The 23999-nt window shown below is 45.1% G+C and overlaps 2 protein-coding genes across 12 annotated transcripts in view; both read left to right on the top strand.

Annotated features, from left to right (window-relative positions):
- Positions 1-23999, top strand: part of LOC106654819 (glucose transporter type 1) — a 59316-nt gene that overhangs the window by 9413 nt on the left and 25904 nt on the right. For 8 of the 11 annotated variants that reach the window (XM_023460958.1, XM_014374859.2, XM_023460957.1 and 5 more), the window contains exons 1-2: positions 21475-21621; positions 22533-23072. Coding sequence is in view for 3 of the 11 variants with exons in the window: in XM_023460967.1 (XP_023316735.1) it covers positions 15071-15115 (45 nt within the window). In the remaining 8 variants the exon portion in view is untranslated. Of the gene's footprint in view, positions 1-11478; positions 11844-14736; positions 15116-21474; positions 21622-22532; positions 23073-23999 lie in introns of those variants that run through there. The other 3 variants (XM_023460965.1, XM_023460966.1, XM_023460967.1) reach the window with 3 other exon arrangements.
- LOC106654594 lies at positions 4820-6469 on the top strand. Its single transcript, XM_014374518.1, has 5 exons — positions 4820-4955; positions 5022-5093; positions 5168-5282; positions 5353-5860; positions 6402-6469. The coding sequence occupies exons 2-5, from the start codon at positions 5068-5070 to the stop codon at positions 6467-6469; spliced, it is 717 nt and encodes a 238-aa protein (XP_014230004.1). The 5' UTR covers positions 4820-4955; positions 5022-5067.

Genomic DNA, 23999 nt, shown 5'->3' with positions numbered 1-23999 from the left:
TTTTATCTCTCTCTCTCTCTCTCTCTCTCGCTCTCGGATATCATTCACGGCAGCGAAGAGTAGAGGATTTTTAGCTCGCGAGCAGCGCAGGCAGCGCAGCACGCCTCTATAATATATAATACACGTACACTCGTCATTTCGTTTATCTCGATTGAACGACTCGATTCAGTTTTTTTTTTTCTTTTTTTTTTGTACCTATATGTATACATACACACGGTCGGTACGCGCTAGTTTGACGGCTCATTTTTTTTTCCTATCCTTGCGTGCGCCTCAATAAAGAGCTCTATGCTGCTTGCTGCTTGTCAGACTGCTGCTGCTGCTGCCTCGTGATACGAACCGAGAGAGAGAGAGAGAGAAACGTATTTTCAAACGCCGCGCACAAGCTCTACCTGATTATAATACTCGATCGAGTTTATATATACTAATGGGAAATTTTTGCAGCGTATAATATCCTCCCCCGAGAGTAAGCCGAGCGATATCTGCCTCCCCCCCACGCGGCTCTCTCTACCTCTCTCTCTGTGAATTTAATGAATCAAAGCTCGCAAAAAACGTCCGAGTGCTGCTGCCGCTGCGCACAAGAAGCCGCCCGCCGTATAGCCGTTATAACGGGGCTTGCAAGCACAAGCAAGCAAGCAAGCAAGCCTGAATTAAAGAAATCACTTTTTCCCTGACTCGGCGGCGGCGGCGGGCGCGCACAATTTTCCTGCCTTGCAGGAGAATTTTTACAAAGCTACGAGCTACGGCTGCTGTGCGGAGGTGGACTGTGAACTTTTTCTTTGTAGAGCGGCGACGGCGGCGGTGGTGGTGCTAGTGGTGGTGGTGCCCGTTAAATGCGTGGGTGTGTGTGTGTGTATGTGCGCGAAAAAAGTTTAACGTAAAAGAGCTCTCCGTTGCTAGTTGCCGCTGCTGCTGATACGAAGCAGAGCTCGACGCTCTGGATTCTTTTTTCTTCTCTCTCTCTCACTCTCATTTTTTGTTGTTTTTTTTTTTTATATACATATACGCGGAGTATGCAAATTTACCCTACGTTAGAGAGCATAGGGGAATGCTAGAAGCTCTCTCTCTCTCTCTAGAGCTTCACAGCAGCAGCAGCAGTAGCCCATCTTGCGCGAGGTCTATTTATTTTGCGCGTACATGTATATAATTCCTTAATACATTTAGCCGCGTAGCCACCGTATATATATGAAAGAGCTTAAATTGTGTTGGGGCATCGCGCGCGCGCGCCTGAATTAGATTTTTACATAGAGTCTCTCTCTCTCTCTCTCTCGACCTTTGCCGTATATACCTAACGATGATCAGCAGCAGAAACAGCTATACAGCTAAAGCAAACTGCACACGGGTGCCTCTTCTCTCTCTCTCTCTTTCTCTCAAGCTTCTCGACTTTCGTTATGTATACATGGAGCTCCCGCCGTGCCTCTCGTCGCGAGTAGTAGCAGTAGCAGTAGCAGCAGTAGTAGTATAATGATTTTGGTCTCGATGGCAAATTGGCTATTGCACTTGTTCTATATAGAGAAGCTCGAGCAAACTTACATAGTATTTCTCTCTCGCGCGCGCGTGGCTATATATATATACGTATCGGTGTATATAGGCTTCGTCGTCGGAATTCTGGAGGGCTCTCGTGGGTGCCAGTGCTGCAGCAGCACGGGGCGGGTGACGTTGGGCTCTTCAGTCACTCGTAGCGCTCTGTGTTGATGCTGCCGCTGCCACCAACACCACCAACACGACGCTTTAACGATCACAAGCAACTTTTATTGCCGCTCGCTGTATACACCGCGTGCTGCTGCTGCTGCTGCTCCTCTCTGCCTTTGAAGTACTTCGAGTGAGCGAGCGAGAGAGAGAGAGAGAGAGAGACAAGTTTCTCTCCTCCCGTACCCTTTCCTTCTCCCTGAACCGGTGCAGAAGCGGGTTATAATCACTGTCTCTCTAGACCACGCATACATTTAAAAATGTTAAAGGCTTGATTGATCGCGAGCTCCGACACACTCGACAACGACGACGACGACGACGACGCCAAGTTGATTGCTCTTCTGTTTGCGCGCCGGGGCCGCTTGTCAGCGTGAATATAGCAGGGTGAAGGCCACCCCCGCGCGCGATCCATTCTTTTGCAGCCCCGTTCGGTACGCCGCTGCTGCTGCCGCTGCTGCGGCTTAGCTTAGCCACCGCGCTCGTGACTCAAGTTTTCCGACAACATTTTCATAGTATAAATGCTGAGCATTGCTGTTCTATCTCTCACCCTACCCTACGTGCGCTCTGCGCTGCAGCTACTTCACTTTTCTTCCCTCGTCGTCGTCGTGTTTACTCCTTCTAACGATTGCCTCGCTGTTATAGTAGTTGACGAGTTTCTCGCGGCTTTGGAAATTATACTCTTCAGAATGTCATTAATGCTTGTCGCTCGCTCGCTTAGCTTACTTGCTTGTTTGTTTGTTTGTTGCTTGTTTTTTCTAATTAGTTATACACGCCTACGTACGTTTGCATTGCGGATAAGAAAAAAAAGCTCGATCGCACGTAAGGATATTCGCTCGGTTCATTTTCCTTACATATGTGCTCCATATAATAACGTCTATGTACACACGTGTACATTGTATGCGGTTGACGCCGTATTATACGTAGACGCGTAGGCAGAGTCGCAATGTATGTGGTACCGTGCCGATTACGTGATCAAAGAACTTCATATCCTAGTTGAGGAGTGTATGTATAGCATGTGTAGCAGTATACCACGTATAAGGGTTGCTGCTCTGCGCTAAAGGAAGTAATCGTCGCGAGCTCGAATCGCGGCTTTCTCCTTTGATCTTATGTACGATAGACTTAGTAGTGTGTATGTATATATGCCTCGTATCAGTTGCTGCGCGCTGCTCGACGCACACAAAGTCACACACAGACAGACATATATAGACACATATTTACGGTCTACGGTCTCAGCTTCATTAGTTATAATTTACGAAACGACCGAAGCATATGTACGTATTCAAAACCTCGAATTTCTCCCTATATATATATCTCGTAAGATGCGCGCCCATCCCCGATGCAGGATGATATTAATGTGTACGAAGCTCTGTGGAGAGAGAGAGAGAGCTTTTAGGCTTTAAAGCTTTTTGTCTGTTACTTCGAGCTCTATTATCAAGCCGTGTGAAAAAAGTGTTCAACAATTTACGCATCTACTCTACAGTAAGAAAGCTGAACATTTATATAATGGCCCGATGACCGAAAAATAGAAATTCGAATTAATTTAGAACACGTAAACATTTATTGACTCGTTTTTGGGACTTTTTTTGTTATAATTATTTTAAAAATATTAAGCGCATTTTTTATAACTTGAAAATGACGATTATAAGAGTTTTAAAAAATTGAGATTATATTTCAACTACTTTTAGTACTATAATACCACTTTCAGCCATCGCCACTAGATGGCGAGTACCTCTATATCTGTAAATCTGCTAGTGGCAAAGTCAAAATAATTGTATAAATCAAAACACGATTTTGATCATTGTTGTTGTTTTTCTGTTGCCCATTTTTTTAAAAACAGAAGCTCAGCCGCGGGGAACACTGTTAATTCTACCGCATAACACGTAAGATATGTGCTCGTGTGTCCATTAGAGTAGTCGATCTACGCGTGGCCAGCTCGTACACAATACGCCACGAACTTACCGGAATATCATGGAAATAAGACTGATATTTTATAATCTCGTACCAGCGAGTCTCAGCTGCGATCGATGAAGGAATATACGTGTACGTGTACGGGTATGACACGTATATATAGGTACGTATAATAAAAAAAAAAGAGGAGCTCGGCACGATCTATATATATACACCGTGGAGCGCAAAATAGTGCACTCGGTGATGGGGGGAGGGGAGATCATCATCATCATTGCGAGTTGCCACGAAATTGGAAGCTTCCGCGCGCGCCGCCGCCGAGTCCTCATAAAAACGGGGATCGTATTATATGCCGATTGATCGGGGGGAGCCGAAGAAAGCGACTCGATAAAATTTCCACTTATAATTGAGCCTGCAGCAGCAGCAGCAGAGGGAAAGGAAGCCTTACTCAGCTCTATCCCTCTCTATATATATAATAAGCGTAAGAGATATATAAAGTCAGAAAAGCACGAGGCGCGCGCGCGGGGGTCAATATGGTATCGCACGAAAGATTCATTTGAAAAGCCCGGCGTTGGCTCGTATATACTATATATAGCTCTCTCAATGCGAGAAGTAGAGAATAAATAACAATAAGGCGCGAGCCTCGTATATATATAATAATAATAAGTGCCAGAGAGCTTGCGGGAAGTAATTAGTGCGGAGCCCGAGTTTGCGTCGCCCCCTCCCCCGCCTCACTTGCACCGGGGCGGGAAATTGATATTTTCTAGAGTGCACGAGTGAGAGAGTGAGAGCAATCGCTGCATACATATCTGCGCGCGTGTATACGAGTAACTCTATAAAAAAAAAATATATCCTTAAAATTCGAGGCTTGAGTGGCGAGGGAAGTTTTTGGTACTTGACGTGCGCGCGCGATGGACGTAGATGATTGTTTATTGAGGTTTTGGGAGAGGAGAGTAAGAGAAAAGTTTCGAGCGATTTTTGCCGTGTCAATCACGGAATAAGCTGTCGTAATTAAGGGAAAACGCGATTTTACGTACAATGTACGTGCATCAATGTGTCAACAGTTCACGAATTTTCCCGCGTTTTCATGACTTCAATATCACGCATAAAATTGAAAAATGAATGATACACTTACCTACACAGAACAAAGGGACACACGTGACCACGACTGCGTGTGGACCTATAGTTAACGGTAGACGGAATCACCTCGCTATTATCTGTACACGTGGGTTCTTACATGTGTTCACTCACTGAGTGTGAAATTGAGCTTCACGGCGAGCAAGTGTTAACAAATTATTTCCGTAAATATCATATAAGTTTTATAATTAACCGCATTCATCTATACTTGAGTATCCATTCAATAAGTAAGTCTCGCTATCTAAAATTTAGTTTTGGCTGTTCGAGGCATATAACCTCAAATATTTTCACAGTGTTCATTGTGAAAAATTACAGTGAATACATATATTCGAGGAAGTGATGGAAGGCAACAGTGACGTAGTTAGGTATAATATTTTTGTGCATCACACTGTCATGATTATTTTTTGATCGATTTCTTATAAAATTCGATTATTCTCAGGGTGAAGGAAGAGCCGAACGATACTTGGTCGGATGCAGGTAACGATTATAATTTCGATTCGGTGGTCGATTGCAAAGTCGAGAACTCCGAAACATTGCCCTTTCATGAATTGCCGGTGAGTTTAATGATTTGAATTATTTTCTGTTGATCGACTAGTCGAAACTAGCCTTTAATTTTTATTCTAGGCAAAAGATACGACCGAGGACATTGTGTTTAAAGAGAGGTTAGGTGAAAAAATACCGATCGATTTCGAGTGCAAAGATGTCAAACTTGAGATGCCGTCTCTATCGACAACCATTTGCAAATCCGAATATCAAAGTTGTCAATCTATTGTGAAAATAGAAAACGAAAATAAGAAAGATAACACGAATGAAAATATATTCGTTGACTTTGAGTGCAAATATGTCAAACACGAAGTGAAGTCTTTGTCAACAACAGCGTGCAAAACTGAGTACCAGAGTTGCCTACCTATTGTGAAAATAGAAAATCACATTTCGACCGATTACACGAATGAATGTAATGTACGAAATCATAGAAAGTTCGACGAGAGTACGGTTTGTCACAAATCATCTTTTGTATCTCAGAAACATCTCAGAAGGCCAACAAAGACGGTACATGATCATAGCAAACCCTTCGAATGTGATATTTGTCACAAATCGTTTGGACAAAAAATACATCTTCAAACTCACACAAGTACAGTACATGATCGTATCAAACCCTTCGAATGTGAGGTTTGTCACAAATCATTTGGAATAAAAAGTAACCTCAATAATCATATAAATGCAGTACATAATAGTAGCAAACCATTTGAATGTGAGATTTGTCACAAATCATTTGGAGAAAAGGGTACTCTGAATCATCACATAAATGCAGTACATAATCAGATCAAACCCTTTGAATGTGAGATTTGTCACAATTCATTTGGTTACAAGGGTGATCTCAAGAAACACATCAATGGTGTACATGATAAGATTAAACCCTTCAAATGTGAGATATGTCACAAATCGTTTGGACTTGAAAGTAATCTCAAAATTCATTCTAATGTAGTACATGATCGTATTAAACCCTTCGAATGTAAGGTTTGTTGCAAATCATTTGGACTAAAAGGTGACCTCAAACGTCACGTCAATGGAGTACATGATCGGAGTAAACCCTTTGAATGCGAGTTTTGTCACAAGTCATTTAGCCGCAAGGATCGCCTTAAATCTCACATAAATTTAATTCATGATCGTAGAAAATAATTCGAATTTGTTATTTGTCCTCAATCTTTTGAATACCAAAACTTCCTCAAACGCCACATGAACGCAGTACGTGATCGTGGCAAAAATACCTTAAAAACTCACATAGATACATTTCACGATTATATCAAATATTTCATCAACTGATATTTACTCCACGACGCGTGAACAAAAAATAATCCTATCTACATGAGGATCTTGTTGGATACAAATTTTTGTCATAAATTTTCTTCGACTTTGTGAAAAAACTATTTCATTTTCATTAAAAATATTTAAATTACGTCATCCTGTTATCAATTTGGTCATTTGTAAAAAGCTTTCTTTTATTCTTTGTACACCAAACAAATATATTGAATAAAACTTCTTGAACGTAATTTTTTTTTCACACCTTTCAGATTATTCAAAATTCTTTGAGTGGTATTATTTGGAAGGCTTTCATCACTTTTTTATTATATTTCCGAAAATTTGGAACTTGTCAAGTAAAAAGTAATTCGAACAGCGCGTTAATAGCTTAACATGTATCAAAAATTATTTTATTCAAATGTAATTGTTCGAACTCCGGTGGATGTCTCAACTCTCAAAGTCGATCAAAGCAAATTTAACCAGACCTCAAAGACAACAGAACAATCAACGTCCATCGCACGCGCCAAACGACTAAAAAACGAAAAAACAATCGTTAATTCTACCTCTAACTCCAAGTATTTTTTTTTCAATAGAATTGCTCATATACGCGGCGCAATGCCGTTGTACCATATACACGCATCGTCGGTACAGTATACAACATGCTCACGCGGCGGCTATTATTATTAGCGATAAGGCCTCAAGAATTGATGTGTGTGCATGTGCGCGCACACGCGTATACACATAATCCTTCGAACGGGTGTAGGGGGCCGGGGTGGTGGTGAATTAGAGTCGAGCCGTGCGCGCCTAGAAGTAATGGAGTCGCGTGCCACACACGTCCTCCTCCTCCTCCTCCTAGTCTGCCTCCTGCAGCAGCAGCAAAGCAGAAACAGCCGCACTACTCTGCTGAACATATGTAGCGCACACACACACACACGCGCGTAGGATATTCTAATGTAGCCGCACAAGGATCAAGCCTACATTGTATATAGCTGCAGCTGCAGCAGCCTATATATATGCGGTCGCGTTGCAGCTGGATCTGCAGCTGTGCAACGCCATGAGGTGAAGCTACATATATATACGCAGGGAAAAGTATCACCCTCCCCAGCAGATACATTCGCATTCGTGGCAAATAGTAATCCGTGCAGCAGCGGACCCCCGAAATCCTAGCCCCCAACGCGACAAAAAAGCACAAAAAATAAAAAAAAAAAAGAAAAAGCCCGGAATCGAGTGCCTTCTTCGCTCGATCCTTTTCTCTCTCTTTTCCGTGGCATAATAGCGCACGTAGTAGTAGAAGCAGCAGTAGCATGTGGCTTTAAATTGGAAAGAATGCAACGCAACGCGCGCGCGCGAGGTTGTTGAATTTATGGGCTCTAATTTCCTCGGAGGGGGAGAGGGAGGCTCTGATCGAATACTGCTGCTACTATATGCTATAAGCTGCCGAGCTGTTGCTGCTGCTGCAGCTTTAGTGAATGCTACTTTTTTAATTTGCGCACGACTCGGCTGTGTATATATACACACACAGACACACACGTGTATGTATGGGCTTTGCAGCAGCTCTGCTTTGAAAGAGAGAGAGAGAGAGCCTCTTGTATAGGCTTGAAGCACTTGCATATATAGCATACATATACCTGCATGCATATATATACAGACGCGCGGGGGCCGTTAGAGAGAGAGAGAAGAGTATGTATAGTATACTATGAGCGCGGCGGCGCTAACACATCGCGGAAGCCATAATTCAACGAGCCCGAACAGGCCATTAGGCGGAGGCGGCTGTTTTTATACGAGCTAGCTAGCTAGCTAGCTGCTCTCTAGCTGCTTACTGCTGCTGCACGCGCCTGCATGGTAGGCGTCTAATGCCCGGCTAATTAATACACCGCATCGAAGTGCCGAATATAATAGAACAGCCGAGAGAGAGAGAGAGAGAAAAGAAAAAAACGACGCCGTTCTATCGCGTTAGAAACTGGACAGGAGGAGGAGAGCTAAAAATTAGCCAATCGACTCGACTGCTACATACGCGTAAAACTTTGTGTACTATTTTTTTTACTACATTAAAGTAAAATTTTTTTTTCGATGCAACGAACACCCTATATTCTCGTTTCATGCGGCACGTGTAAAGCTAAAGGGCTCGGGAGTCGGAAAAGGTGAAAATAAAGAGAGAGAGAGAACGAGCTTTAAATAATACGATGAATCAGACGTGAAAGGTGAGTTATTGAAAAAAACAACGTCGAGCATGAAAAAAATTCGCCGGGGATAAATAAATCCAGGCCAAACAATATATAATCAAAAAAATTCGATCGATTTCCAGCGAAAAAAATTGCTCCAGAAGAATCTTGGCGCGAGCGAATCGCATACCCACCCGCGCGTCATATTCGTCCGATACGCGCGCCTTACATAATTCACACGCATAATAAATAAATCAAAGAATCGCTGCCAGCGATCGTTTCGCGAAATAATAAGTGTGTCGCGCGACGCGTCTACACCGTAGTAGTTATATAAATCCGCGCGGGCAATATAATCGCGCGTGTAAATCAAAATAACTCGGCGCGCGCGTTATCGACGAGCCTCGATTGTCGTCGAGTGTACAACGTACAAAAATTAATCTGCGCTCATTGACTGCTGCGATCTTCTTCGGTCACAAGAGTATACACGTACGTTATGTATACACGCGTCTCGTTATCCGCGACTCCATCTACAAATGACGATAATTGCATAACGACTACAGAGAGAGAGAGAGAGAGAGAGAGACACGGAGAAAGAGAGAGAGATATAGAAGTTGGTGCGGAGTATAAGAGTAAGAGAGGGAGGCGGCTGATAGAGTTATCTTCGGCGCAATGGAATTCGATCGCGAGGAGCTAGCTAGAGAGGCCGGGGAGTATATATACAGAGTCGGAGGAACTGTGCAGTCGCTGCTGCTGCGTCGAGTTCCAAATTTGATTTCGCGTAATGCCCTCGAAAAAGCCAGAGAGAGAGAGAGAGAGATATCCCCCGCAGGGATGTGTATATATACGTACGATATACTATCTATATCGGAGGTAAGTTGGCGTCGGCGGCGGTGGCGGCGGCGTCGGGGCTGAAATTCGAGAAAATAGATCCACACCAGCGTGTCGGCGGCGGCGGTACACTGAGACTACTCGGCGCGCGAATCAATATTTTTGACATAGAGGGAAAAACAAGTTATATTCGATGCTGCTGCTTCGTCGCTTTTTCACGATCTTTCGCTATCTGCGGATTACCGGTCGAAATATAATAGACTCTGGTATACGGCAATTTTTTGTTGTTGCGTAAGAGTTCGGTGCTGCGCGTCGATTATATATACTATCACTCGACGAGAGAGATCCCGAACCGAAGGCAAGTTGCTTAGAAATTAGCGCGCACGAGCAGACGGTTTGAAGAAGAACGAGTCTTTATAGATAAGACTGCTGCTGCTCTGCGAGCGTAAGCGAAGCGTGGCGTTGGCGGCATTCAGATGTACCCGCGCGTTTAGTTGCATGTATACATACAACTTCGCCGAGTGAGAAAATTTGCATAAATTTTCTCCGCTTTAACTTGAAAAATAAACTGCGCGCGCGGGCTTGCGACCGCAGAAGCTGCTGGGAAAGCTGGTAAAGGCAAAAGCACGCGGAGAGAGAGAGAGAGAGAGAGATAGTGAAATGCCACTGCTGCTGTGTTAGGTAAATTGTAAAATCAGCGGAATAGACTCGGCTGTGCTTGCGCACGGATGGGGGCTGCCGAGGCTATTGTTCTGGCGCACACGTAGCAGTAGTAGGCATGCCGTCGCGCTTTTGCAGCCTCTAGAGCACAGGAAAACGACGACGACGACGACGTAGAGCCGCCACGCTCACAAGGTCCTATATATATATAGCCTCCCAACACCGTTACTAACTGGATAAACTTGATATACGAGGCAGCATAGGCAAGCGCGCTTATAGTACCCGGCGTTGGTATATACTATACGTATATATGTAGTCGATCGGAAGGCTATACGCTGTGGAGCTTCATGGGTGCAGGACGAGTTTTCGGGGAAGAGAGAGAAGGGGATAATGAGCGAGCAGCGGCGGTAGAGTAAAGCGACGATGATCGATATCGATCATGCACGGAAACACGTATATAACGATGCGCCGCGGCGCTGGAAAATGAGATAAGTTGGGTATAGGTAGCCCAGAGAGCCCGACGCACATAAATATTATTATATACTCGGTGCGTGATCGCGAGGAATCCAAACCTCGAGTTTTGCGCGCGCGCGCGGATCGGTCCGCACGTTCTCTCTATGCTAAATTCGAGCCTATCACATAGACACACAAGCGCGAGTGAGTAATAGCCTCTAGCGATCGCGATATCGATGCAAAGAGAAATGATGTACGGCCGCAATGTGTCCGGCCGCGTGCCCAGACTTGCGGCTAATTCAGACCGGCCCGATACATCGGTATTGTAATACTCACGCGCGCGAATATCGAAGCGTTGTACAACTACGCGATCTCGCGGAGCTATATAGCAGCGTTGATACGTCAACGTTGTGTACTAGTGACTGCGGCAAAACTAATGTGTGCAATAGCAAGAGCGCAGCAGCCAACTCGACGCACTGCGCGCACTCCCATCTATATACGTTGAGATAGCTGCGGTGCTGCTTTATGTAACGGCGTGCCGATCGCGACTCTGCTTTGCACGCGGCGTTTCGCGATCTCGTGCAGGTCGTGATTCAAGTTATATAGGAGAGGGGAGTGCGGCCGGTCACACACCGCACACCGCAGACAGAAAACCGGCAGCACAGGTGATCTCGGACTTGTACTTACCTTTCCACCACCACTGCTTGCTGCTATACTCGCGACTGATGGATCGGTTTACGCGCACTCACACATTCGTTCGCGTACACGAGAATACTCGTTTCGAGTATAAGCCGCGCAGACGTCGCGCGACTGCTCGCTCGCAGCCGCGTATCAGTTTGCATCGAGAGCTGACTCGGTACGGAGCAATAACAACACTCGCTCTCGCTTACGTTTGAAAGTCTCACACTGTGTGCTGCAGTGTCGTGAGTGTGTCTCTCTCGCATCGGACCCGCAGCTCACGCAGCAACTCATGATATAGTGTTCGTAATCGTTTCGTTTCGTGATTTTTTTCCACACTGACACTGCCTCGATTACGATCCCAACTTGTTGTTCGTTCGATACCCAGTTTTGTGCGTGCTCTGTATGTGAGTGTGTGACACAAGAAAGTGTAATAATCGACGAGTAGTGCGTGCCGTGTGGTCGATCTGCGTGGCCCTGGCATTCTGTCACGAATCGAGGTAAACTATACACACGATCGCCAACTTTATCAACGTGAGTAATCGACCCCGAGATGTTCGTTCGCGAGACGTTCGCGCGACAAAGATCGGCTCGATCGTTCGTACCTTGTTTTTTTTTCTGCTCCGCTAAGCAGCTGCCGCAGCAGCAGCGAGTCAGTCAGCTGTGTAGCAAGTAGTATTAGGTGTTTCCGATCGCAGCTCGCTATATAGATATATAGAGAACGTGACAGCTCACTGTGTATACTACGCGCTGCAACTTTGGAGCTATTATACGTATAGGCACAATTGCCCTCTTTTCTTCGGCGGAAAATGTATAAAAGTCAGTCGAGCCTGTCGAAGGGTATCTATGCGGCCAACAGGTGTATTATATATTATCCAAGAACTAATTGATACTTGCAGCAGCAGAAGCAGAGGCTGTATCGTAATAATATAATGTATATAAGGTAGCCTATAGGTATTTCGCGACAAAGTATAAAACTTGCTGATAAAGCATCGATATCTCTCTCTCTTGCTGCTGCTGCTTCTCTCTCTCTCGAACGAGATTAAAACTATTTTCCCCGAGACGAGAGAGAGAGAGAGCGGCAATTTTTACCTTGTTTTATATGCTGCCGCTGCTATAGGCGCCCTGCTGCAACGCCGCGCCGCGCGAACTTTCGGAAATTTTGAATTATTCCGCTATGAACTAATTTATTCGTAAACTTTCGGACGCGCGCGCGAGAGAGAAAAGTATGAAATGAAAAGATAATGAGAAGAAGAAAGGTATAAGAGCCTCGGATAGCTGCGGAGCCCGCGCGCCTTGGATTTTTTTCTTCTTCTTTTACATTTAAACGGACTCGCGGAGATATTGTGAACGTCGAAGTGCGCAGCAGAAGCAGGACAATGATAGCTTGATTTTATATAGCAAAAAAAGAAATAAGACAAGTGATAAATTAGGCCAGAAGACGGCGAAGACGAGTGGCTTCTGTGAAAAATAATTGAAAGACAATATATAATATACGATTGTTACCTAAGAAGCGGTACAGTTACGAAATTTTTGTAAGATTTTTATAACATTATCATAGATACGTGAGAGATATGTGTAAGTATACCACCCGAGTAATGCCACGCGAGTCATCGCGTCGCGTTTTAGATAATCATATCTGGAACGTTGTATCGAGAGACAATAATAAATCAATTAATACCATAAAAATCCGATATGCTAAAAACGAGAAACGTGATTCGGAAGTTTCTGACTTGGCGCGACTCGTTCGGACGAGCTTACACATACATTGTAAAATGTAGCGCAATAAAAATACGCGCACATATATATGCACACAAAGCCCAAAGAATGTGGGTAATTGCTTCTCTCTCTCTCTCTCTCTCTGGTATATAGGAGAGGAAGTTTCATTGAATGACTTTGAAGAATGCGGGATACATTTTTCGCCAGCCAATGTTGCATTACCGTGTACAAGCCATTACATCGAAAAAAAGAAGAACATCTTGCACTTTCGGCCCTACTACTACCAGTAAAACACGAATTTATTCGTGCCCGCTCTACACAATATATATAATATGCTGTTTTTTTATTCGCGCGTGCACACGTGCAAAGAGGTATTATCCGCTTAATTGCCCATAAACACTTCTCCGCGTGTGTGTGATTTAATGTGCGTACGGCGGCACGGAATGGGCATTGCGTAATGCAGCCGATGATTTCCTCGATATACTCGTGTGTACACATGAATTCCGTAATAATATACAAAAGATTCTCTCGAGGCTGCACCGCCAATGATGATGATGATGATGGTGATTAGTTTGATAGGCTAATATTTTTAACTCGCCGCGACGACGACGACGATGATGATGATTTTCTCGGGAATCCAGAGAGGAATAATTTGGAATAGGACAATTATGTAAAACACTCGTCTTTCAACTGCGCTTCGAGTGTTTATCTTCTTATTTTCTGTCGAGATTATGTATTTACGTATCGTCTCGAGCTTGTAGCTTATAATTGTAGTTTCTTGTTTTACAGCTGCCGTATACGTCTCGCTTTTGTACAAACCAGGCCTATTCACTTCCAGGATGCATCGCGCGCGCGATAAGATATATATCGTTAACGCACTCGAAGCTTCGTTTATTTTTTTTTTCATTATTATTTCGTCGAGCGGCGGTGAGCTGAGCTACACAATCTGTTTCGATGACACTCGAGCACAAAAGCCACTCATTATAGATTTTCCATTTTTATTATTTTTTTTTTTACGCAATACACACGACGTCGGAAAAATTCAAATTGAAAGGCGCGCGAGCAATTATATGTATCAAGAACATGACTTGCTGCAGCCGCGAGACGGCGCGTAACATATATATCTATCACGTACGGAGATAATAATACGATTTAATTGCGCCTGGGCCTCGGTAATTAAGATTACATCGAGACGCACGAGAGACTGTTTATTTTTCGATTCTCTCTCTTTTTGGGGGTATTCATTGATAAAATTCGAGCGCTCATCTCATACGTTATTCTATTAGTTATACTTCTTCTCTCTTTTTTTTTTATTACAGAGACACTCGAGCGTGGAAGTGTAGTCGTAGTGGCAGACGTGCAATAAAAATAGTCCATATACTCTTTACCGAATTGCTTCGAGCAAAGTAATAGGATCGCCTTTAAAAGCTGTATACAGGTAGCTCTACTTTTTTTTTTTTTAAGACAGGTAGTAACGCGCGATTATGAGCTTAGTTATATAAAAGACATCGATAATACGAAAAAAAAATGATAAAACTTGTTTTTTTGGACACGATTGCTCGTAATTTTGTAACAAACAGTCGTTACCCGAAAAATCTACTTTACACTTAATATAAATCAATCATCATCTCTCCCGATGCCCGATATATTTTTTTTTACCCCGCTCAATCGCAACTCTAACGTCGAATTTATTGCTTACTGCTTTCAGATAGTCGTCGGCGGATAGAGGTGGATTCCGCGCGCAAGGATAAAACTGCTACTACTGCTGCTGCTGCGCTCCGGAAAAGGAGCCATAAGTCGAGAACAATTGGATCGTCCGAGTATCCGCCTTTCTCTCTCTATATATAGAAAGGAGAGGAGGTTGATACCTACCCTCGAGTGTTCGACACAACTGCCCACGATCGGCTGTGCTGCCCACCGCTGATGGGTTTTCTGCCTTAATTTTTTGTACATCAAGAAGTATAGAAGAGGAGAAAAGTGGAGCAGCGCGAGTGTGTGATTTTTTTTCCGCTTCGTAATTAGGGAGTCTCCTCGTCGTCACAATGGGCTCAATGGGAATTGCAGACACTATAAATAAGTCTTTTCAAGTAAGGATTCACGCCGCTTTTTGATATTCAATTAATTATTATACATATATGCTTTTATAGAGTGTGAACGAGTTCTTAAGTTTTTGTATTTTTTGAATTCGTCTACTCGATTGATTTATCGTTATTATTATTTTATTTTAATTACACTTTTGTCACCGCGTGATGAGCTTCTTTTCACCATCGCACAGTGCGGTATTATCCATGTTCGACACACGAGATACTTACATATTAACGAGCGCGAATTAGTTAAAATGGAAAAGGAGGAGCGTAACGACCTCCTCCTCCCCATCAATTCGCATCTTCCGCGTCTCCCCCGACGCGTGTGCTTTTCATTTCGGCTTTTCTCTACTCCGCACAGCCGACTAAATTTATTATAACGCGATTCGTCACTCCGCAAAAGCTAGTATACACGCGCATTTTCGTCTATACATAAGACGACGCATCACGACGCGGCTTTAATTGAAACTCGCGCAAGCGCGGAATTGGTCGATGCCCGATTATCATTGTCTCTAGGCGAGCTTTTCCATACACGCGGAACATTATTGCCGCGTTTTAATTTACACAAAAGGCCGCAAAAGCTGCTTAGATATTTAAGCGCGCTACTCCTGTTTTCTGTGATTTATTTTTTTTTTCGTTTCCAAAAAAAAAATAAAGACGAAGCTATTTCGCGAGCGCGCGACGGAAGGCGCAGCCGAGCAGCAGCCCCGAGGCTTTCGAAACGTGTATACCACTGCTACCTCTTTTGTACGACGAAAAATAGTTTTCGGGCAAAACATTTTTAAACGTCCGACACACACGGGTTACTATACTCGGTGCGGCCTGTATATATGTACGTATACGTTCAGACCTTTTTTTACTTTTTTTTTATTATTATTTCGTCGTTTGAACTACACGGTCGTGTCCTAAACCTATACACAGCAGCACTAGCAGTGGTAGTGCACGAACGGAATCGTGGACTGCAAAAAGGTTTCTCCCCTCTGAATTAAGACCGGGCGTAAAAGTCGTCGAGCCGACGCTCGTTTTTTTTTTCTTTCATTTTCGTTTTATTTTATTTTTCCGCCTCTTCAATCTTCCCACACCTGAGCCCTCTCTGCTGGCAGAGAGATCCGTGTGCAGATCTGAAACGTATATACACACACAGAGGTGAGAACTAATTGCCTCTACTGCCGCCCGAACGTTCATAAAAGTTGAAAAATACTTGGGTAATAAAGATTCTCTCGCGAGAGGCGCATTAAAAATTTTTCAATACACTCGGCTGCTCGGCTCGCGAGAGAGCTTCTAAGCTAACAGTTATAGTTAGTTGCGAGCCTCGTCGTGCCGCACATAAATTTTTACTTCCTGCGCGCGGTCGGGCCGGCGGGGCTTACGTTACTGCGCCGCGCGCTTCGTGTAGTAGCGCCTCTCGGCGACCAGAGAGCTGCTGCTCCGCTGCAAGCTCGAAGCTTTTAAAAAGCATTTCGTTTTCTCTCTCTCGCTGCACTGCTGAGGGGCGGGTGCGGGGGAGGACGAAGCTGCAGCACATTCGGTCGAGTGCCTGCGGGCTGCTGCTGCTGCTGCTGCAGTTTGTGTCGTTAAGAAAAACGGGGTATTATATATAAAACGTGTGGCTCGCTCACTCTCGCGCGCGCCCGCGCCAAGTTCCCTATCATTGCGCCCGATGCGACTCGAGACTATTTTTTTTACTTTATACTTTTTATTTGCCGCGTGTGAGTGTGAGTGTAAGTGTGTGTGTGTCCGCAGTATAGTGACAGGTTAATGACCTACTTTCCGCACACACGTGATCGTTTAAGATTGTGTGTAGGAGCTCTCTTGCGCACGAGTCGTCCTCGAGTTTTCTTGTTTTCTTGTTCCACGTCGTCGTTCGTTCGTTCGTTCGTTCTCCCTCGTATATAAGAACATCACAGTGATTTCCGCGCAACAAAAAACTTCTTCTCCACTCTCTCTCGTACATATATACGTCGTATCCATATAATTTCCTTCGTCATTTGGCATCGAGGTCGTTGGACGACGACGACGACGACTCGCGTCGTTCAGCGACTCTCAAATCCGTTTCTCATCTCTCGTAATAATAATTGTAGTTATATGTGTAGTATAGTGTAGTAAAGAGAGGAAAGAGTAAAAATAAACGTACGAAGTGGGCGCTAGAGCTCTGTCAATGCCTTGGATCGATAACTTTGCACTCTCTCTCGCGGCGATTCGCGTATCATATACCTGGGCGCATTGTCTAAATATATATGCGCATACGAGTCACTTGTCTCTCTCTCTCTCTCTCTCTCTTTCTCTCTCTTTGATGTCGGACGTCGACGTCGTGGTGGGCGTAATGACGTTCACTCTCTCTCATACTCTGCATGCATGCATGCCAGGCTTTGGCCGAAAGATTGTGTGTCGCCTGGTGCTTTTCCTCCACCCACCCCGAAAACTCGCCTCGTACTTTTATATACGTATTAGATTCCACATTCTGCCGTTGGAAGCCTCTCACCAGTTTCTTGCCTCAAAGGCTAGCATCTTCAACTTTCTTGCCCGCGCGCGGAGGAAGGTCAAACACACTCGTCTTGAGGATTTTTTTTCTCTTCTCGAGCTATTTAAAAAAAAAAAAAAAAAGTGGGGTGAGGGGCAGCTTGTTATATAAAAGAAATCGACTCGTTTTCCTCGACCCTCTCTCTTGCAGCTTGCCTCGTAGCTTTTACGTAAACGCAAACGCACGCGTATATAATAACGGCAGTGAAACTTGGCATTGAGCGAAGGACTGATTAATGGAATTTTCTATACACGCATTACGTTATTACGTAGTTTCGGAGGGTGGGTGGGACAGAAGAAAGCTGTCCCCGAGCTTTTCAGCTCGCAAGCTCTCTCGTTCGTCGTCGAGTTAAAAAGTCTAAGCGATCGACAAAGGTCTCTTTTCAAGTTCTCTCTCCTTTTTGTCTGCCCTGTACCATATCGCACTACTGCGTGTACTATGCTCGCGCGAGCTTGCGAGTACTACTCGAGCGAGGCGGTATATAGGGCTAGGAAACTTAACATCTCTTGCACTTTACATCTCTCTCTCTCTTTCTCTGCAGTGGAGCGGCGCATGTATATTGAATATAGTGATATCGCGTGCTGCGGAGAGTACCAGAGAGTATATACGTACGTACGTCCCTATGTATGTATCGGTGAAAGAGAGTTGCAAGTTCCATATATACGCGATTCGGCGCGAGGGTTTCCCAGCTTTCTCGCTCGCCTAAAGCCTCTCGGCAGCTTACTTACAATAGCTTTGCGCTCTCTCTCTCTCTGCGCACTTTCTCTCTGTCCTGTATAGCTTCCCGTGTTAAAAACTTTTCGGTCAAAGTATAAGAAGCGTCGTGTGTACGTGTGTGTGTGTGTGTGTGTGTGGGTCGAGGAAAAATTCCCCGCGCATCGATGTATATATGAAAAATCGAGCAGATACAAAGTATTCGCGCGCGCAACGGCTATGTGTTATATAGAAAGGAGAACGAAAAGTAGAAGTATGGAAGGAGGAGGAGGAGGGCAAGATCAATCAGAGACTCTGTGTGTGCTGCGCGCAAGGGGGAGAGGGCTCGATCCAAAAAAGATGGGCACACATATTGCCCGACTATCGATTATACAATTCCCAAAGATATGCGGCACAGATACCGGTTTTCCGTGTGTGTGGCACACAAGCCGAGGCGCAAGGCAAACAGGCGAGCTGCGCGATCGAGTTCGAGCTATCCTATATATATAATATGTGCTTGCGATGCACTCGATGGAAGAAAAATTAAGTTTTCGTTCGATGGATATATCGTGTGTAGGTGCAGTATCGATATGTGTGGCCGCGTGTGGCGAAGAGAGAGAGAGAGAGAGGCAACGCCTTATTTTACGATTTCGGTACCATTGCCTTGTGTGCCGCTGCCGCCGCTGCTGCTGCTGCATCGAGAGCTCGAGTCATCCACAGACGAGTTAAACATTCATATATAGTCGTAGTGGTGGTGGTGGTAGTAGTAGTCGTCGAGCTATTCTGCTTTCTGGCTCGAGGCAGCTCGCACGAGGCTTGCCTTCAACTACTACTACTACCACTGCTACACAGTCATGGGGTCGTCGTGCAGCAGGAGGGGTAAGCAGCAGCAGCAGCAGGTCTTGGCTTCTACCTTTCTCAGCCGCCTCTCGCTTGCTCGCTCACTCTTTTGCTCTTTACTTCTCTCTCTCCCCCGCCGACGTTGTATATACCGTACCGTGTGTGCAGGTGCTGCAGCAGCAGCGCACACGTTGGCTCGTGTGCAGCTTGGTGCTTGCGGCTCGGCGGACGGATCGATCGATCCCCCGCGCGCACAGAGTCTCGCAGTTCTCTCTGCAAGGCGCAAAATCCGACGATAGTAGTGTGGCTTTGTTGCTGTGGCTGCCATGCTACTGTACTGTACCTAGCTACCTACCTACCTGGCTTTTGGCTGCATTATACAGAGGCTTGTTCGACTTGGTGTACGCATATTTACACGTACACGCGCGCGGACTGCGATTTTCCTCGGAAGAAGACGACCGAGTTCCTTTCTTTTAATCGATCGAATGGCTCTCCTCTTCCTCCCCCGTGCGTTATGGTATACCTTCCGTTGCCGCCGCCGACTTCTTTGCTTCTTCTTCTTCTTCTACTTCTACTTCTTCTTTCGCGTATATATACTCGCGCGCTTCCGGCGATGAGTTATGCTTCCTCATCGTAATTTATATCGAGATCTTTTACACACACAAAAAAAAAGAGTCGCGAGATTCTCTCTCCCGTATATATAGCGGCTCCTGTATAAACCCCCCGCAGCGGCGGCGGCGGCGGCGGCAGGAGCCACCAACGTGACAGAGAAAACACCGATAAATCGCCCCCGAGTACACCACCGCGAGTAATAGTTCCCGCGCGCGCGCGGCCGATCAACAACAACAACGGCAGCGGCGTTGGTGGCTGCTGCACACAAAAGTACATCGGAAAGAATTTTTCGCGCTCCGCGAGACGACGACGACGACACGACGACAATTACACGACTCGACGATATCGAGATTTCGCTTGCTCTCGTTTTTTTTCTCTTCTTTTGTATGTTTAATAGCGCAAAGAGAGAGAGAATGAGGCGAGCGCGCATAAACTGCTACTGGCAAATCGCCGATATATACACTCGTTGCTCTTTTTTTTTTGTTCGTTTTGTTTTACAACTGTACTCCCGCGAGCTATGTGTGTGTGTGTGTGTTTATCCGTCACAAGGTATACCCGACGTCAAATTGAAAATGCTACCACCCCTTTATTTTTTTTGTTGTTGCTGGCTGTCTTGATTATTTGAGTTCTATACTACCCACACATACACGCAGTATACACACAGAGCAGTAGAGCATTTTATTTCCTTCGACACGAGAGACGCGAGTTTTCGGGGCTTATTTGACTTTTATTTACGTCGTTGTTGTTTTTTTTTTTCGTGGAATGAATGAAGGCACACAGGTAAGTATATACATACACACATACGTACGACTCGGCGCGCGTGCGACTCTCTCTCTCTCTCTCTCTCTGTTCGATTACCTCTGCGCAGCGCAGCAAAGCTCGTCGAGAGCTTGAATTCACGTGTATACACAGTGTCTGTGTGTATGTGTATAGTTCGGACGACTCTGGGGGCTGCTGCTGCTGTGCGCGAAGCTTTTGTGTGTAAAAGGGACAGAGAGAGAGAGACGACGCACGACGACGACGACGACGAGCCGTACGAGTTTCGAAAGCTGCTTCGTGTAACGGCATTATATATATGTATATGTATATATGGCGAATCTCTGTGTTCTGTGTCCATATACGCAAGCAGCATTGGAACGAGGACCGAGTAGCATCGAGTCGGAGCAGCAGCGGCGAACGAGACTACTGCGAGCAGCCGCCCGTAACAGAGGAACTACTCGACTACCACTACTGCCCAGATACTACCATAAGCCGCCGGAGCTGCATCGACGACGACGACAACGAAATAACAATGATGACGATAACTCGAAGCCTACGAGAAGACGACGACGACTACGCAGAAGCACAGAGCTGCGGAGTAGTAGCCACATGCTCGAGACAAACTACGACGACGACGACGTCGATCACGACGACGATGAGAAACTCGAAATCGAGTTGTACGCCACTGCCTCGATTCGGCCTCTTGTAAATCTCCGCAAAGAAGAGGAGCGCAGCTTTTCTTGGGCTTCCCCCCTTGTTGTACCACGCAAGGAGAGGCTAATAATTATATATATATACAATAATAATTATACAAGGTGGTAGTAGTCCGAGACGCGTGCGGCGCGTTTCCGGACGACGTGAATCTTCTTATCCCCCAGTTTTATTCGAGCTGTCTGTCGAATATCGGGGTGCGCGCGAGCCTGCGTGTAGAGTAGCAGTACGGCGGCCCCCTGAGGACCGAACAAGCCGCCAACCTGCAGCGCAGCATCAGGCGCAGCCGTAAGCTGGAGCAGCACGCCAGGTCGAAGCGTCATTCAGCAGACGCGGCCGCGGCCGAACATCATCCGCGGCACCGCACCTCCAGGTAAGCCTTCCTACACAAAAATAAAACACTATGCGTGGGGGACAATTCAAATTTTGTTTTTTAATAAAAATTAACGCTATAAAAATTATAAACAAATGTATTAACGATTGCGTTATGCAGAAATATGTCTATTCATAACATATTTAGATATCTATTAGGATTAGTCGCGTTTAGCTCAGTTGGTTAGGTTCTCGGGACTTTTATAAAAGCGTTGTTCTACGGGTCCCAAAACGGCGTGGGTTCGATTCTCGGTCTCGGTAGAATGAAAAGAAAAAAGAAAAAACATATTCCTCAATGATGCTTAATCCTTGCTCGATGAGATCTCTCACGGGGTCTCTGACGAAAAACCTTGGCCATTTCGGCGCTGCGAGAGCCAGTTCGGCCGCCGCTGAAATGCTGAGAGGAATAACAATAACGAATAAAATCGAAAATTTTGCTTTTGACACTTTTATCATTAAAACGTTACCGATTTCCGTCAGCGAAAAAGCTCGAAATTATTCGATTCGAGTATTGAATTAAAGTCGACTCGATATGTTTCAACGGGAAAAAAACGTTTCAAAAATCCCGAAAGACCTTTTGCTTCTCTCTCGCGCGCGCGCGAGCAGAAAACATCAACAAGAGAACGTGTAGTACACCTTAACTCGAGAGATTCCGAGTTTACGCGCGCGCGTTGCAAACAAACAGTAGTGGTAGTAGTAGTAGTCTCGACGCGCGCTCCCGACGCCACTTGGAATGCGCATAATTTTCCGCCGTGCTTGACGCGCTATACTACTGCCACTGCTGTATAGCACCGCAGCAGTGCAGAGTGAAAATCAGTAGTAAAAGCATAATAGAGAGCGTATACGAGGACAAACATGTATACAACAAAGCTTATTATTATTATTATTATTATTTTGCTTGTGCGCGCATAGTCATGCGCTGCGGCCTAGCGGCGTCGATAATCACCTGCACCAGGGCGGCACCACCACCGAGCACCCACTGCGAGGGTCCGAGCTCGAGTCGTCGTCGACCCACCAACGGCATCCGCGACACCACAGTCTGGCCTCGTCGTTCAAGCTGACGCGCAGCGGCGGCCAACAGCAGCAACCAGCGGGCGGCGGCGGCACGGCGGCGCGCTACCTCCAGACCACCACCACCACCACAACCACAACTCACTACCAGCAGCCGGCCGGCGGCGGCGGAGTCGGGTTACCGGGTATCATTCCTCCTCTCGGCGGCGCTGGAGGTCCTGTGCCGCCACTGTCCTATGGGGGACCGCAGCAGCTAGGATCGTCCACTGCGCCTTTGACGGGCGGCGGATCGGGGCATCATCACTCGAGCTCAGTGCCGCGCTTCAATCGTCACGGCGGCGTGAGGCCCAGCAATCGGCGACACCCGCGTACCTACAGTAATGAGGCGCAGGAAGAAGTACCGGAAGAGGATGAGGCCACTCTGAGAGAGCTGCTCTTGAGGTACGTCTCCACGCACCACGAGATAACACACGACACGATATATGATACAGAGAAATTATAATATCGCATGACTGATCTTTGAATATAAAAATATAAAAGAGGCTTCGAGTCGGCGATGTTTACACAATTATAACGATAAATCGATACGAATCATTATAATCGTGGCTGTCAAGTCTCAAGCCGTTTACAGACTGATACGCATTGTTGATATTTTTTTGTTGCTCATGATATATTTATACGCGCGATTTTTCGTTCGGATAAAGAAATCATTGAATTCGTGAAATTATTTAGCTACGATCCTGATAGAAATGCTCGACACTGATAATGGCCTGATAATCGAATAATGATCATTAAAATTTTTATTTAAATATATTACCATCAATAAGTTTGCTTTATAAGTTTTTTTTTGTAACAATTATGGTACAAACATTTGGCGTATTTTGAGAGACAATTCAATACTGATTTGAACGTGGACCAATTTTCAATCGCTTTGAATTCAATAATTCAAGTCTCCACCGCTAGATGGCGAGTACCTTATTTCATAAATCTGCAAGTGGCAAAGTAAAAATAATTTTATATATAAGTCAGGCAAGTTTTTGAATCTCAGCTCTATTAGAATATAAAATTGAGCTCTTCTATCAGTGAATTAACTTTTCAATTCATTAAAAATTATATTCAGTTGAGCTTTTAATTATGATTTAAATTCTCGTTTCGTTTATTGAATATTCAATGGCAATCTAATTGTCCATATTGGCAGCTTGACGCGGTACAGTCGTATCGAGTTACAAAAAAAAAATGATCTCGTACTTTTGAGAATCAGAAGTAGCAAAAGAAATATACCTTCGTGCTTGCGTACACATACCGATGTAAAAATGTATAAATTACGCAATGTTGAACAAGGACTCATTTACATACGTACACACAAAC

Source organism: Trichogramma pretiosum, unplaced genomic scaffold (assembly GCF_000599845.2).
Source record: "Trichogramma pretiosum strain Unisexual culture from Peru unplaced genomic scaffold, Tpre_2.0 scaffold56, whole genome shotgun sequence".
NCBI classification, from domain to species: Eukaryota; Metazoa; Arthropoda; class Insecta; order Hymenoptera; family Trichogrammatidae; genus Trichogramma; species Trichogramma pretiosum.
Note: the sequence above shows the minus strand (reverse complement) of the source record. Positions and strands in the feature narration are given on the sequence as shown.

What these genes read in the sequence shown, in the direction of transcription:
- LOC106654594 (XM_014374518.1), top strand. Translation starts at nt 5,068, where the DNA reads ATGGAAGGCAACAGTGACGTAGTTAG. An exon ending in GGCAACAGTGACGTAGTTAG is followed by an intron (nt 5,094 to 5,167) that starts GTATAATATTTT and finishes GATTATTCTCAG; the next exon opens with GGTGAAGGAAGAGCCGAACG. An exon ending in ACATCTTCAAACTCACACAA is followed by an intron (nt 5,861 to 6,401) that starts GTACAGTACATG and finishes TCATGATCGTAG; the next exon opens with AAAATAATTCGAATTTGTTA.